General features: G+C 42.2%; 1 protein-coding gene across 1 annotated transcript in view; it reads right to left on the bottom strand.

The window, feature by feature from the left end:
• Window positions 1–4140: 4140 nt before the first annotated feature.
• The window catches only part of slc12a5a (solute carrier family 12 member 5a), a 280430-nt gene continuing 268122 nt past the window's right edge, over window positions 4141–16448 (bottom strand). Inside the window, 8 exon segments of the mRNA XM_046339260.1 lie at window positions 4141–6331; window positions 10262–10395; window positions 10750–10764; window positions 11044–11237; window positions 12029–12157; window positions 13242–13349; window positions 14416–14547; window positions 16075–16244. Coding sequence (XP_046195216.1) covers window positions 6240–6331; window positions 10262–10395; window positions 10750–10764; window positions 11044–11237; window positions 12029–12157; window positions 13242–13349; window positions 14416–14547; window positions 16075–16244 — 974 coding nt within the window. The 3' untranslated portion in view covers window positions 4141–6239.

Here is a 16448-nt window from a genome sequence, read left to right as displayed (position 1 = left end):
ATGCTACAATTGTGCAGGCGAACGGTCGGATTTAGGAGTGGTTTGTGTATCTGCCCTAGATGAGATAGCTATTTGGTGCTCCCGAGTTACCCTTAAGCCGTCCAAGCAGAGCCAGTACCAGAAGTGGAAGCGCTTGTTTTATATTCTTTGAGTCAATATTCAGAATTATACTTAAATCACATACGTATAAATACAGGGCTGGGTGAGTGGAGATTTGTGACCCGGGGGGTTTACAAATCTCCAGGGATTCTCAATAGGAAGGAAATCAAATTAACAGGTAGGATATAAATAATTGCAGTGAAAAACTGCAGAGTGATGGCGAAATCTGATCTATGTATCCCGCTCTGTCTTTCTCACAGATGTACGACAACTGTCTGCAGTACTCACTTATACCACAGGAGGACGCTATGAATCAGTGCTTAAACTGGGCAAATTTGTTTCTATCAAACACTGATTAGGTCCTCAAACCTTTAATCACAAAAAGTGTTTCTCTGTCGCAACAACCACAGTCGAGATGAACACACGATAACTTTACGGTCATTTAGACCTGGTTCTAGACATTCTGATGAGCAGAACGCCAACTTGTCAGTTGTTAATGTGTTGTAATGAAAAGCGATTATCCAAATAAAAACAATATTGCACATCATTTTACAAAACGCTAAGACTTTGTCCACAGTGATAAAACAGTGTACAACAAAGGACAACATCGTTGGCTACAGTGTCTTTGACTGCAGCGTTATATACAAAGCAAAATGATCTCTATTGCCCATCCATTCAACCAATAAGTTATAATATTACGTTAACCAACAGTAATTTATCAAGATTGAAATATGACAAGTAATAATATTGGGAACTCAAACTTTTTTTCCAAAATACTTTTTTTTCCTTCTATGTTTAACTAGCAATGTAACCATGAGGAAATCATTCTCAGGGTCTCTACCAAAGGGAGCCCTAGTGTTGCTACAGGACGTGCCCCTTCCAAACAACTTGCCTTGTTCATGTAAGTCATCACACCATAAAGCACTGAAACAAATATTCCCACATAAGACCATGCAAACAGTAATTATAAAACACATTGTCAATTTCCCATTAATGCTTTTTTAACCAATCTTGTCATTGAACAAACCCATGTCATGATTAGACAGTGAAAAAACACATCAATCTCTTTCATAATTTCTTTAAACAATAAAAACAAATTTACCAACATTTCTGAAAGTTGATATAAAGCATTTAGGCATTAAACTCTTAAATTAAAGGCTCAGGCAATGTTCTGGTAACATCCCCCAAATAGCCACATATTTTGAAAGTTGATATGAGTGTCTATTAATCAAATTGTGTAATAATAGGAGAGAATCATACATCATATAAAGTAAGGGAAAGAGTTATAATAATGTTTTGTCCATTTGTAAAAACTAGATCAGTGGCTAGATCAGTGGCCAAATCAGTGGCCAGATCAGTGGCCAGATCAGTGGCCAGATCAGTGGCCAGATCAGTGGCCAGATCAGTGGCTAGAGTATTTTCTAGCAAGAGATATGATGTAACTGATAGAGAACTTTTGTTCCATTGCAGTTAACATTTCAGTCAGTGCAATCAAAATGTAAAACAAGTAACTTTACTTTACTTAACTTTAAGTGCTAACAACACTTTCTTGCACTACTGTTGTCAATTCAACTCAATAAAACATTCAAACCTGCAGTCTGGGATGGGGGGGGGGGGGGGGGCTCTCCAAAAACATTGCACCCCAATGGTCTAAGTATTGCCACAAATATTGTATAGTATCTTCAGGAGAGTTCTCCTCCAAAGCGGACAATGACTCCTGTCCAGAAAGACTCTCGGGCCAATAGTTAATAGGTAAAGCCGGGTCCTGTCTTGGAGGAGACAAGCCACCAGCACTGATATGTATTTCTATATATGCCTACCTCTCTTTCTGATATCTTTTGTATATATGTTCCTTTAGACATGTTCATTTACAGTTCAAATAAATCTAATAATACTAGCAGCATTCACAACATCTGAGTCTGACTTTCAAACGACACTTTAAACATAAATACTGTGTTCAATATCTATATAAACTAGTTTCATCAATTGTTTTATTCTCTCTATTGTATATATATATATATATATATTTATTTATATTCATACTTCTAATACAAGTGCAAGTGACCAAAAACAGTTTCTTTCACAACAGAAAATGAAAACACGATGATAGCTGTCCTTTGTCAGTGTGAGATTATATTAATAAATCTACATAAAATATATGGATTTTTTTTTTTTATATGTGAGACCAAATTTCAGGTATTGCACATTCCTTTCAAAATGCACTTTATAAGGTTTTTATTCTAATTTGCTAATAATCCATTCATTGTCAGGACATAAATATTGGCTCACATCTGTGCCAATTCTGTGGATACAAAATCACATATTTGGATTCTACTGCAAAGAGATCCGTTTTATGGACAGGGTGAGTTTCATAGCTGTGGAACCCTTTCCATTAAATCACTGTACATCTATTACTAGTTAGTTGCATGCTAACGCATCAACCTAATGTACAATTTGTACTCTGTAATTGAATCAATATTATACTTTCATAGATCTATTTTTCATTAAAAAATATTTTTTTATATGGCACATGGAACATATCTAAATTTGGCAAAACAACATATTTTTTTGAGCATAAATTTTAATTATATCTGTATTATATAAATATTTTTAACTTTGTCTATAAACATAAACAACATTTTGTTTTCTAGATGGAAAAATAACATTTTAAATCACTTGTTGAACAGTGGCGGACAGTGCAGTGCAATACTCATCAAGGATACAGCAACAGTTACCATAGTGATAGGAGCCTAAGTCACCCAAAAGCAGTTTGGAGCCGACCCTTTGAGAGAAGGAACATTTTCTCCACAAGAAGCTTTTTAGTAAGTCACAAAAATACTACAGGCATACTTAACAACGCATCAGAGCTTGTACATTATTTACAGTGATCCACACTGGGATCAGGTGCCTGACAAAGATGATGTCACTGCTTATAATCACCCCCTTTCTCTTTTTCAATGGTCTTTCCTCATTTCCTTAGCTTTGTTTGAATACCCATACTAACATACTGTATACTACATACTTAATATACTAGCAAAACACTACATACTATAAGTTCATTTTAGTATACTGTAAACAAACGGTATCCCTTCAGTTGAGCCTACTAGCGCATTGCCTGTTTACCGGAAGTTGATTCTGTTGCTATGCAACCTCTCGCTAGCTTGTTAGCATTACAAGCTAGACATTTTACAACTTTGGGTTTGTTATCAAATTCAATCTGGAGTGCCAGAGTGTGTTCTGGGGGTTTGTAAATTCAGAGTGTTCAGAGCGCTAACTGGATGCTCTGGTTGATCCAAGCGTTCTGAAGTCCCAACTGCAGTCAAGCACCAAAGCTAGCTGGCTAAGTACTTCCAGACACAAATGAGAGAACACCTCACTCTGACCATTTTACTCACCCTAGCAGAGCTGGTTAGGCTGTTTACATGTTATCCAGAGCGTTGTTAACTGTATCTGTGCTGCTGGCAACAATTTAATTACACTTTTTTGACAATGTTTACTGACACTGGCCATATTGAACTGGTGTCAAGCATTAGTAAATTCATCAGTTATTCTGTGCTGTGGCACACTCAGAGGAGAGCGCTCTGAAATCGGAGTAGATAGCCAGAGCGAATTTACGAAAACAGACCCGGATGTCCATTGAGAACTGCACAACAACTATACCAATAATCAAGTCAATAAATGTTGGGGAGTTAGTTAGATAGAATATAGTTAATATACTAGCAAGTTTGATGTATTAGTAGCCAGCTAACATACGGGTACATACATGGGGCTCCCGAGTGGCGCAGTGGTCTAAGGCACTGCATATCAGTGCTAGAGGCGTCACTACAGACCCTGGATTGATTCCAGGCTGTATCACAACCGGCCGTGATTGCGACTCCCATATGGTTGCACACAATTGGCCCAGCCCGTTAGGGTTTGGTCGGGGTAGGCCGGGTTTGGCTGGGTTTGGCCGGGGTAGGCCGTCGTCCGGGTTTGGCCGGGGTAGGCCGTCGTCTGGGTTTGGCCGGGGTAGGCCGTCGTCTGGGTTTGGCCGGGGTAGGCCGTCGTCTGGGTTTGGCCGTCATTGTAAATAAGAATTTCTTCTTAACTGACTTGCCTAGTTAAATAATGGTCAATTAAAAAAAATAAATGATATGCTGTTCAGCGGACAGCGTAGCTAACAAATTCACATTCTACATAACGTGTTAGGTAACTTACTGGAAAAGTCATTACATTGCTCAACAGTTTCTTAACATTTGTCATAATTGTATCCGCTCTCGTTTTCCGCCATTTTCTTAAAATCTGAAAACATTATGGGCCCTAAAAGCACTAAAATACTGCATGTTTACTTCGTATTTTGTCAAATGGAGTACGAAATCCGAAAACTTTTTGCATACTAACTATATCCATACTATGACCAATAAGCACATTATACACTCAATTTACGTCACAAATGGTTAGTATGAGTATTCGAACACAGCTCTTGTCTCTCTGTCCAAGGAGGTGAGGAAACACAATGAATCGAGGAAAGAGGACAGCAGCAATTGAGGAAAGCCAATTGAGAAAGAGCCCTAGCTCGTCTGTTAGACGACTTTTCCGCTAAGAACGCTCCTCACAGTTTAACGACGTGTCAATAACTAAAACCAAGCTAGCCCTGTTGTTTTTGGCACTAACAGTGGCTGGAGCTAGTAAGGACACATAGCCACTTAGAAAGGGGAAAGGGGACAAGTATAAATATGATGACAATGTGTGAGCAAAAACAAACATGTTGCGGAGTGCTCAAGATGAGGTCAAAGTTCATGAAGCGCGATCTATGTCATCACGGGAGGCTTGTTTGTTTCTCTCCCATCTTCCTCCAACTGTGGTTCTTTCGTTCATGACTGACCCGGATTTAAAAAATGACCTCATTCTCTTCCAACCACCGACCATGACCGTGGGTAGCAGTCTTTCTCGACGGTGGTCATCTCTGCACGTGATGAACAGGGTTTGCCACAGCAGCTTTTCGATATTCTCTCTTTGCTGTGGATTCACAGGGTGATATATACGACTAGCTACACAATGTCAACATCCTCAGTCCACCATTCAGTCTTGGAAGGCTACTCCATGTTTACAGGTAGGTGACTGGATGGCACTCTAAAACATCCCCTCGTAAAAACAAACGGATGAATGTGACACTTAAACACACAGGCACAAACACCACACTGAACAACCCCAGCGCACCTAACCCTCTGTATCCTTCGACTCCATAGCCGAGTGACTAGGGATCCCGAGTGGTGCAGTGGTCTAAGGCACTGCATCTCAGTGCTCGAGGAGTCACAGACCCTGGTTCGATTCCAGGCTGTATCACAACCAGACATGATGGGGAGTCCCATAGGGTGGCGCACAATTGGCCCAGCGTCGTTAGGGTTTGGCCGTCATTGTAAATAAGAATTTGTTCTAAACTGACTTACCTAGCTAAATAAAGGTTACATCATTTATAATTGTTTTTAAACTAGTGAATTGATCAAAAGGCAGATGTGAATCACACAAAAGCGGGTTTAGCCGGGCAATGATGTCTAACTGCAAATTATCCAGCAGAGGGCGCTGTTTTACACTTTCATTTCAGAGTATTGACTGATAATCTTTCTGGCTGATTTGGAAGTGGCCTGAACCTTTCCTTTATAAGTTATTTGGGCCACGGAGAGGGGGAGGCCAAGTCTCTGAGCATCTGTTATATTTGATATGAGGCTAAAAGCAGCTACCTCTGACATCATATAGGGCCAGAAAAGGGCTGGAAGAGTGAGGTGTAGCTCTGTATCCAGTGAGCACAAGATGCTAAAAACATTTTTTTTCAACCCCAAATAGGTATTTTCAGCATATTTTTGACCAAAAATATATGTATTTTCAGCGTGTTTTCAAGCTAAAATACATATTTTCAGCATTTTTTTTAACCCAATATAAATCTTTTAACTTCTTGTGCTCATAGGGGTGGGGTGGTGTATGGGGTGAATTTATTTAAACTGTGTGTGTGTGTTAGGCAAACAGAATATCATTTAGAGCGAGCTGGTCTATTGCTTGGGTGTGAGGGGAGTGTCTTACAAACACAAATGGAAGTGGGGTATTTTTTCTAGATGTGGGGTTCGGGAGATGAAGGGGTTCGTAGGGTAGAAAGGTCTGCTCTCTCAAGAGTAGATGGTGATGACCTCGCGACCGCCACCACGAACCAGGAGGACTCTGTTGAGACCCTCAGTCAGGACCTCCAGGAACTCCATGTCTGAGAGAGAAAGTTAAGGAAAACAACTAATGGGTGCACCTCTATAGCCCCATGCTATTGTTTACTAGTAGACAGATACTTACCTGTAATGGCATGTGACACAGCTTCTATGGGCACATAGAATGATGTAACACAGTCGTTCCCAACCGGGGGTACTTGGCCTATCCACAGGGGTACTTGGCCTATCCACAAGGGTACTTGGCCTATCCACAGGGGTACTTGGCCTATCTACAGGGGTACTTTGCCTATCCACAGGGGGTACTTTGCCTATCCACAGGGGTACTTGGCCTATCCACAGGGGTACTTGGCCTATCCACAGGGGGTACTTGGCCTATCCACAGGGGGTACTTGGCCTATCCACAGGGGGTACTTGGCCTATCCACAGGGGTACTTGGCCTATCCACAGGGGTACTTGGCCTGTCCACAGGGGGTACTTGGCCTATCCACAGGGGGTACTTGGCCTATCCACAGGGGGTACTTGGCCTATCCACAGGGGTACTTGGCCTATCCACAGGGGTACTTGAGAAGACTGGTAAAATGCATGAGGTGTATTTCAGGGGTACTCCTGGCAGAGCAAAATTCAGTTGGTGGTACAGATACCAAAAAATGTTGGGAACCACTGACGTAACCTGTACTCCATTCTGTAAACCTGCCATGGGGGTGTTAACTTTACGTAACACGTACTCCATTCTGTAAACCTGCCATGGGGTGTTAACTTTACGTAACACGTACTCCATTCTGTAAACCTGCCATGGGGGTGTTAACTTTACGTAACACGTACTCCATTCTGTAAACCTGCCATGGGGTGTTAACTTTACGTAACACGTACTCCATTCTGTAAACCTGCCATGGGGTGTTAACTTTACGTAACACGTACTCCATTCTGTAAACCTGCCATGGGGTATTAACTTTCCGTAACCTGTACTCCATTCTGTAAACCTGCCATGGGAGTGTTAACTTTACGTAACCTGTACTCCATTCTGTAAACCTGCCATGGGAGTGTTAACTTTACATAACACGTACTCCATTCTGTAAACCTGCCATGGAGGTGTTAACTTTACGTAACCTGTACTCCATTCTGTAAACCTGCCATGGGAGTGTTAACTTTACGTAACACGTACTCCATTCTGTAAACCTGCCATGGGGGTGTTAACTTTACATAACACGTACTCCATTCTGTAAACCTGCCATGGGAGTGTTAACTTTACGTAACACGTACTCCATTCTGTAAACCTGCCATGGGGTGTTAACTTTAAGTAACACGTACTCCATTCTGTAAACCTGCCATGGGGTGTTAACTTTACGTAACACGTACTCCATTCTGTAAACCTGCCATGGGGTGTTAACTTTACGTAACACGTACTCCATTCTGTAAACCTGCCATGGGGTGTTAACTTTACATAACACGTACTCCATTCTATAAACCTGCCATGGGGTGTTAACTTTACATAACACGTACTCCATTCTGTAAACCTGCCATGGGGGTGTTAACTTTACGTAACCTGTACTCCATTCTGTAAACCTGCCATGGGGTGTTAACTTTAAGTAACACATACTCCATTCTGTAAACCTGCCATGGGGTGTTAACTTTACATAACAAGTACTCCATTCTGTAAACCTGCCATGGGAGTGTTAACTTTACGTAACAAGTACTCCATTCTGTAAACCTGCCATGGGGTGTTAACTTTAAGTAACACGTACTCCATTCTATAAACCTGCCATGGGGTGTTAACTTTACATAACACGTACTCCATTCTGTAAACCTGCCATGGGGGTGTTAACTTTACGTAACCTGTACTCCATTCTGTAAACCTGCCATGGGGTGTTAACTTTAAGTAACACATACTCCATTCTGTAAACCTGCCATGGGGTGTTAACTTTACATAACAAGTACTCCATTCTGTAAACCTGCCATGGGGTGTTAACTTTACATAACACATACTCCATTTTGTAAACCTGCCATGGGGTGTTAACTTTACATAACACGTACTCCATTCTGTAAACCTGCCATGGGGGTGTTAACTTTACGTAACCTGTACTCCATTCTGTAAACCTGCCATGGGGTGTTAACTTTAAGTAACACATACTCCATTCTGTAAACCTGCCATGGGGTGTTAACTTTACATAACAAGTACTCCATTCTGTAAACCTGCCATGGGAGTGTTAACTTTACGTAACAAGTACTCCATTCTGTAAACCTGCCATGGGGTGTTAACTTTACCTAACACGTACTCCATTCTGTAAGCCTGCCATGGGAGTGTTAACTTTACGCAATACGTACTCCATTCTGTAAACCTGCCATGGGAGTGTTAACTTTACGTAACACGTACTCCATTATGTAAACCTGCCATGGGAGTGTTAACTTTACATAACATGTACTCCATTCTGTAAACCTGCCATGGGGGTGTTAACTTTACGTAACACGTACTCCATTCTGTAAACCTGCCATGGGGGTGTTAACTTTACATAACACGTACTCCATTCTGTAAACCTGCCATGGGAGTGTTAACTTTACGTAACCTGAACTCCATTCTGTAAACCTGCCATGGGGTGTTAACTTTACATAACCTGTACTCCATTCTGTAAACCTGCCATGGGGGTGTTAACTTTACATAACACGTACTCAATTCTGTAAACCTGCCATGGGGGTGTTAACTTTACGTAACCTGTACTCCATTCTGTAAACCTGCCATGGGGGTGTTAACTTTACGTAACACATACTCCATTCTGTAAACCTGCCATGGGGGTGTTAACTTTACATAACACGTACTCCATTCTGTAAACCTGCCATGGGAGTGTTAACTTTACATAACCTGTACTCCATTCTGTAAACCTGCCATGGGAGTGTTAACTTTACATAACCTGTACTCCATTCTGTAAACCTGCCATGGGAGTGTTAACTTTACGTAACCTGTACTCCATTCTGTAAACCTGCCATGGGAGTGTTAACTTTACGTAACCTGTACTCCATTCTGTAAACCTGCCATGGGAGTGTTAACTTTACGTAACACGTACTCCATTCTGTAAACCTGCCATGGGGTGTTAACTTTACGTAACCTGTACTCCATTCTGTAAACCTGCCATGGGAGTGTTAACTTTACGTAACCTGTACTCCATTCTGTAAACCTGCCATGGGGGTGTTAACTTTACGTAACCTGTACTCCATTCTGTAAACCTGCCATGGGGGTGTTAACTTTACATAACACGTACTCCATTCTGTAAACCTGCCATGGGAGTGTTAACTTTACGTAACCTGTACTCCATTCTGTAAACCTGCCATGGGAGTGTTAACTTTACGTAACCTGTACTCCATTCTGTAAACCTGCCATGGGGGTGTTAACTTTACGTAACACATACTCCATTCTGTAAACCTGCCATGGGGGTGTTAACTTTACATAACACGTACTCCATTCTGTAAACCTGCCATGGGGGTGTTAACTTTACGTAACCTGTACTCCATTCTGTAAACCTGCCATGGGGGTGTTAACTTTACGTAACACGTACTCCATTCTGTAAACCTGTCATGGGGGTGTTAACTTTACGTAACACGTACTCCATTCTGTAAACCTGCCATGGGGGTGTTAACTTTACGTAACATGTACTCCATTCTGTAAACCTGCCATGGGGATGTTAACTTTACGTAACAGGGAGGGAGGGAGAGAGAGAGAGAGCAAGGGGAGGGAGAGAGAGAGAGATGGTGGGAGGGAGAGAGAGAGGTAGAGAGAGGGAGAGCGAGAGAGAGACACAGAGAGAGAGAGAGACACACAGAGAGAGAGAGAGACACAGAGAGAGAGAGAGACACAGAGAGAGAGAGAGACACAGAGAGAGAGACACAGAGAGAGAGAGAGAGAGACACAGAGAGAGAGAGACACAGAGAGAGAGAGAGAGACACAGAGAGAGAGAGAGACACAGAGAGAGAAAGAAGGATACAGTTCTCGTCTCCAGACCGGTTATTGGGCGGCCCAGGCATATTGAGGAGCACCAGCTTGGCCTCTGAGGATTTCTTTACGATGACACCATTCAGCCTCAGTGCCGTGTGCATGCGCCTCACATTGGACTGGTTTCTGGTGGGAAAAAAACAAGATGGTCTCTACTAAACTCCAAATCAAAGCTTCATGTGGTCATAATGCAGTATTATTTTGAGGTATTCAGCAAAACAAAATGTGGAACAGCAACCTCTTCAGGCTACTAATTCACAAACAGCTGAAACAAATGGTCACTCTTTCACTCATTCATTCTGTCACTTCTGCATTCACTTTTCATTTGGAAACACTCAAGACATAATCAACTTGTGCTATGCTGACTTGATCCATGGAATTCTAGAGGAAATGTGTGTATATATATATATATATATATATATGTACCAGACCTCAGTTTTATGTAAGCTCCAGCAAAGTTTGAGCTCTGGAAATACTTACAGGTTTTCCCACTCACTGCAGCATGGCATGGAGAGAAACACAAGGTTAAAAGATAGAATCCAAAACGAACAGATTTTTCTCTGTACTGACAGTGCTCTATCATGAAAACTTTACTGTTGACATGCACACGTAAAGTTGTTTTGGGTGAACTATCCTTTCAAGATGTTGAATTTAAACTGCTGCCATTTTGAAACTGAAAGTCCCAAGATGTGAAGAACGGCAATCAGAAAGTTACTCTTCAGGAACTTTCAGTTCCAACATGAAAGTACATCGGTTTTGCCAAACCACACTCACGGCTTCATGTTGAAAATGTCTTTGATGCCCTGCGGCGTGGAGGCGCCAGGAGGCTTGGCCGGCTCGCTGTCGGCCTTTTCTGTCCAGGTCATCTGGACCTGTGCAGACCCTGGGGTCTGGGCCCCCCCCTCGGAAGCTGGAGTCAGAGGGGTAGCCGGACTGGTCGGGCTGGTGCTGTCGTGGATGAGCTGGACCTGTGTGGGAGGGGACACAGCGACAGAGGCAGACTGAGACCACGAGACAGAGGGGGGGGGGGGGACGAGGTGAGATGAGACGAGTTGGAACCACAGAGTGAGTGTGAGGGTCAGAGGAGGGAGAGAGAGAGAGCCGTTATCGAGAAGGCCTTGCATTTGGAGGTCAGTCATACAGTTGGGCTGATTAAAAAGTATGTCTGAAAAAGAATGATTGAACCAACACATCTGTAGCCTACTCACCTTATTACGACTTGTGATCCATGGCCAGAAATTCAAAGGCAGGCAATACCTTTCCTGACTTTTTCCTTAACTGTTACACATACGAACAACAAAGGCCTACGATGCATTTCCTGGTATCCCATGAAATACTTTGACTAGTCGAGAGCCTGTGTGAGTCTTGGTCCTCAGACTTATCCAGACACTTCACAATAAGTCTGGTAAATGACTTCTTGTAAGTGGTTGACCTCCCAGGTCAACACCATCAGTTCACAACGCCAGACCTTTAACCATTCCCTGACCATGCCTCACCGCAAAAATAAACAACCTTACAAAAACACTGGTATGGTGAGTTGGAAGTTTAAAAATCCACTACTTCAGGGTTACTGACCTCAATGTCAACACCAGCGGTTCACAACTCCAGCCCCTTAACCATTTCTAGACCATGCCTGACTGCAATTTTCCTCACAGCATAAAAAATTAAGGAAGTTAGAAAACCAAATAATAATTCTTAATTATACAGTATACCCTGGTTAGAGTGAATGTGACTCGGTTGACCGAGTATCAGTACCAACCTCTTCCTCTGGTTTCTCCACCTTGCTGCTCACCCCGGGCTGTTCTTCGGTCACACTCAGCTGGGTGGTCACCACCGCCGGATTCTTACGTCGGATGGATCCGCGGGATGAGTCTGTGATGCTCTGGATCTGTGAAAGGAAGACAAATGGCTGAATGAAGACGCTAGTATCCTTTTCACAACACGGATACAAACTGAGCCAAGCTGTATTGAGTTGGCCTGCTTACGCATCCATCGTAGTTGCTGGAACCATGGTGGAGAGGACAATGAGGAAATAAAAAACAGAGCCAGCACAGTGCGGTTTTGTATGAACCAAGCATAGGAGTGCTAATATCATCACAATATGATTGATAAGTTGTTTTGTGTTGTCTACACGGAGACAAAACAAGGTTTCGAACGTTGACGTTTTCAGAACATTGTCTGTCAATGTAGACAATTCAATCCCTTTTGGGTGAATCAATACTGTCTTCCCTTTGTTCTTTTGTCTTAATTGTAATTAAAGTAATAGTTAGTTTGGCATAGTGTAACTGTGTCACTGCCTTGTCCGCTTGTTGCCCACTTCCCCAGGACACAAAATAGCAGCAAGTAAGATGGAGATCAGAGGTTATCTTTAATGAGTGCAGTTCGCATGTGGTTAGTTTGCTTCAACTACCTTCACTAAAACCCCTGCAGGTTTTGCCTGAAAATGTTGGTTTTGAATCGTCACGTTCTGGTACGTCTGCCTCGTGATTTGTTGGAGGCAAAAAAAGTCTCACCCTTTTCTATGTTACCAAGAGAGTTTGTCATTAATCCAAGACCTTAGTCACTGCTGTTGCCTAGGGTCTGGGATTCTAAGACTAATTCAGACATGGTTCAATGGCATTGTGTTTTAATAAATTAAAAAATTAAAATGTCTTTATTTATCTAGGCAAGTCAGTTAAGAACAAATTATTATTTACAATGACGGTCTACACCGGCCAAACCTAGACGGTGCTGGGTCAATTGTGCGCCGCCCTATGGGACTCCCAATCATGGCCGGATGTGATATTGCCTGGAAACGAACCAGGGTGTCTGTAGTGATGCCCCTAGCACTGAGATGCAGTGCCTTAGACCGCTGCGCCACTCAGTTTTGTGTGTTGTGGAGTAACATGGAGTAGCGGTGTGGTGAATGTAAAACCATAGAAATAGAATTATGGCCGTTTTCCATTCTAGTAATTATATTTCTAAAGCGGTACCTCTCTCTCTCGCTCGGTCTTGGTCAGGTTAATCTGCTTGAGGATCTGCGATCGCTGTTCCATCACCAGGGTCTTCTCATAGGTGTAGGCCGAGATGTCACTGTCGTGCTGAGAGAGGAGAGGCCTGGGTTAGAGCAACATCGAGGATGGGCAGAGACCAAAGAGGTTAGGTAGTATGTACAACTTGTTTTTATATGGAGGTTTAGAAGGTCTACGTGTTGGGCAGCAGCACTGCATGGAACAACAGCTTCATGCATAAGAATAGCATGAATGCACTGATTGTAAATCGCTCTCGATAATAGCATCTGCTAAATGACTAAATTGTACACTACCATTCAAAAGTTTGGGGTCACTTAGAAATGTCCTTGTTTATGAAAGAAAAGCACATTTTTGTCTATTAAAATAACATCAAGTTGATCGGAAATACAGTGTAGATATTGTTAATGTTGTAAATGACTACTGTAGCTGGAAACGGATGATTTGGAATAGCCTTCATTTCTCAGAACAAGACTAGACTGACTAGTTTCAGAAGAAAGTTATTTGTTTCTGGCCATTTTGAGCCTGTAATTGAACCCAAAAATGCTGATGCTCCAGATACTCAACTAGTCCAAAGAAGGCCAGTTTTATTGCTTCTTTATTTAGAACAACAGTTTTCAGCTGTGCTAACATAATTGCAAAAGGGTTTTCTAATGATCATTTAGCCTTTTAAAATGATAAACGTGGATTAGCTAACACAACGTGCCATTGGAACACAGGAGTAATGGTTGCTGATAATGGGCCTCTGCATACCTATGTAGATATTCCATAAAAAATCTGCAGTTTCTAGCTACAATAGTCATTTACAAAATTAACAATGTCTACACTGTTTTTCAGATGAATTTGATGTTATTTTAATGGACAAAAAATGTATTTTTCTTTCAAAAACAAAGACATTTCTAAGTGACCCCAAACCTTTGAATGGTAGTGTAAATAAAAATAAATATTTGTACGGTATATTTAAACAGATTTGTAGCTATAAGAAACAGTATGATGGATTAAACCAACTCAGGGGACCTATGTTCAATGTCTGAGTAGGCTTCAGCTGTAGGAACGTGCAACAGCCCCTTTAGGTACTGTATCTCTGTTATTACACACTGAACTTCCTCCCACCTGAAGCAGCCGTATACAGACTTACCATTTCCACCACTTCAACCTCGGCATCGATACGCAGGTGATACAGGAAGGTGGTCAGGTCTTTCTTCATCTGGATGCTGTTGTCGTCCATCTGGGCCACGGTGAAGATGCGCATCTTACACTTCCTCCACACCTGTCGGCAGGAAAGAGGATTGTAACCTGCTCATCTATAACCTGTTTTACGGTAATCTGGTTAGAACCTTCATTATTTGGAACACAGTAGAAACTGCCATTGCATGTGTATCAGTGGAGGCTGGTGGGAGGAGCTATAGGATGACGGGCTCATTGTAATGGATGGAATTGGATAATTGGAACGGAGTCAAACGTGGTTTCCATTTGTTTGATACTGTTGCATTTATTCCATTCCTGCCATTACAGGGAGCCTGTCCTCCTATAGCTTCTCTCACCAGCCTCCACTGATAACCATGTTGTTTAGTTAATGCGCTGACGAATGCTCTGCACCATCGTTTTTTTTGTTTTTACAATATATTTATTGGCATATTTTTTTTTTTTCAAAATAAATGACACAGACAATACCCCGTTATTCCTTCCACCTACACAAAACACCATGCTACATGGGGGCACATTGTGCAAAACCCTTCCCTCCCCAACACAGGAACACCCCCCTCCCTCCCCTCTACCGGTATTAGCTTCACTTATTATCAACAAAAAAAAGAAACAGAATGACCTTCACATTCCATGCTAGAAAATAAATGATTCAACACAAAAACAAATAATAATACTAGATTAATGAAGAAAGTAGTTATGAGGCAGCTAAGGTGACGTCTCTAGAAACTGCTGAAAGTCCCCTCAGACATCAGGAAATTCGAAGGGTTTATGACATCAATTGTATTTTTTCAGATGGAAGATAGTTATTTTAGCCACATCTGCTTGCTTGGTGGAATGTCACTCTTCCATATAATAGCTGTGCGTTTATTGGCTGCAATGACTGCCAATTTAATTAATCTGGTTTTGCTACAAATATTAACTGGTAGAACAGAATCATCTCCAAGAAGTATAAGGGAAGGATGCCCATTGTTTTTTACCTGTACATTGCACTTTACTATATAACTGAGTGCATGATTAGTTATACACTGAGTATAGAACACATTAAGAACACCTGCTCTTTCAATAACAGACTGACCAGGTGAAACCTTTACTTCCTTTACCCTTATTGATGTCACCTGTTAAATCCACTTCAATCAGTGTAGATGAAGGGGAGGAGACAGGTTAAAGATGGATTTTTAAGCCATGATACAATTGAGACATGGATTGTGTATTTGTGCCATTCAGAGGGTGAATGGGAAAGACTAAATATTTAAGTGCCTTTGAACAGGGTATGGGTAGTAGGTGCCAGGTGCCCCGGTTTGTGTCAAAAACTGCAACGCTGCTGGGTTTTTCACGCTCAACAGTTTCCCTTGTGAATCAAGAATTGGTCCACCACCCAAAGGACATCCAGCCAACTTAACACAACTGTGTGAAGCTTTGGAGTCAACATGGGCCAGCATCCATGTGGAAGCTTTCGACACCTCGTAGAGTCCATGCCCCGACGAATTAAGGCTGCTCAAAGGGAAAAAGGGAGGTTTCAACTCAATATTAGGAAGGTAAAACATGGCAATGTGACCCATGTCTCAGGGAGGGCGTGTGGTGGGCAGCCTACCTTGTGCTGGCGCAGAAGGAAGGGCAGCAGCATCAGCATGCCTCCATCGTGGACGATCCACCACACGTCGATGTGGCCCTCGGAGAAGCGCTCACCATTGGAAGGGAAGGCAGCGATGTTCTTGGGCACCAGCAGGGCCAGGTGGGCGGCAGTGGTCTCCCTAACCAGCTCTACAGGACGGAGGTGGGGGAGAGGGGCGAGGGGGGGAGGGGTTCAGCTAATATGAGTCTGATCATCACTCAAAAACCTTTATGGAAAATCTACTTCATCCTGTATGATTTATCTACAACCTCCCCCAAAGATCCAGATTTTTACAATCCAACAGACAGATCTGATTACCGAAATTACTCAGAATTTACATAGAAATGTAAAAT

This window comes from Oncorhynchus gorbuscha, linkage group LG03, assembly GCF_021184085.1.
Source record: "Oncorhynchus gorbuscha isolate QuinsamMale2020 ecotype Even-year linkage group LG03, OgorEven_v1.0, whole genome shotgun sequence".
Lineage (NCBI taxonomy): Eukaryota > Metazoa > Chordata > Actinopteri > Salmoniformes > Salmonidae > Oncorhynchus > Oncorhynchus gorbuscha.
Note: the sequence above shows the minus strand (reverse complement) of the source record. Positions and strands in the feature narration are given on the sequence as shown.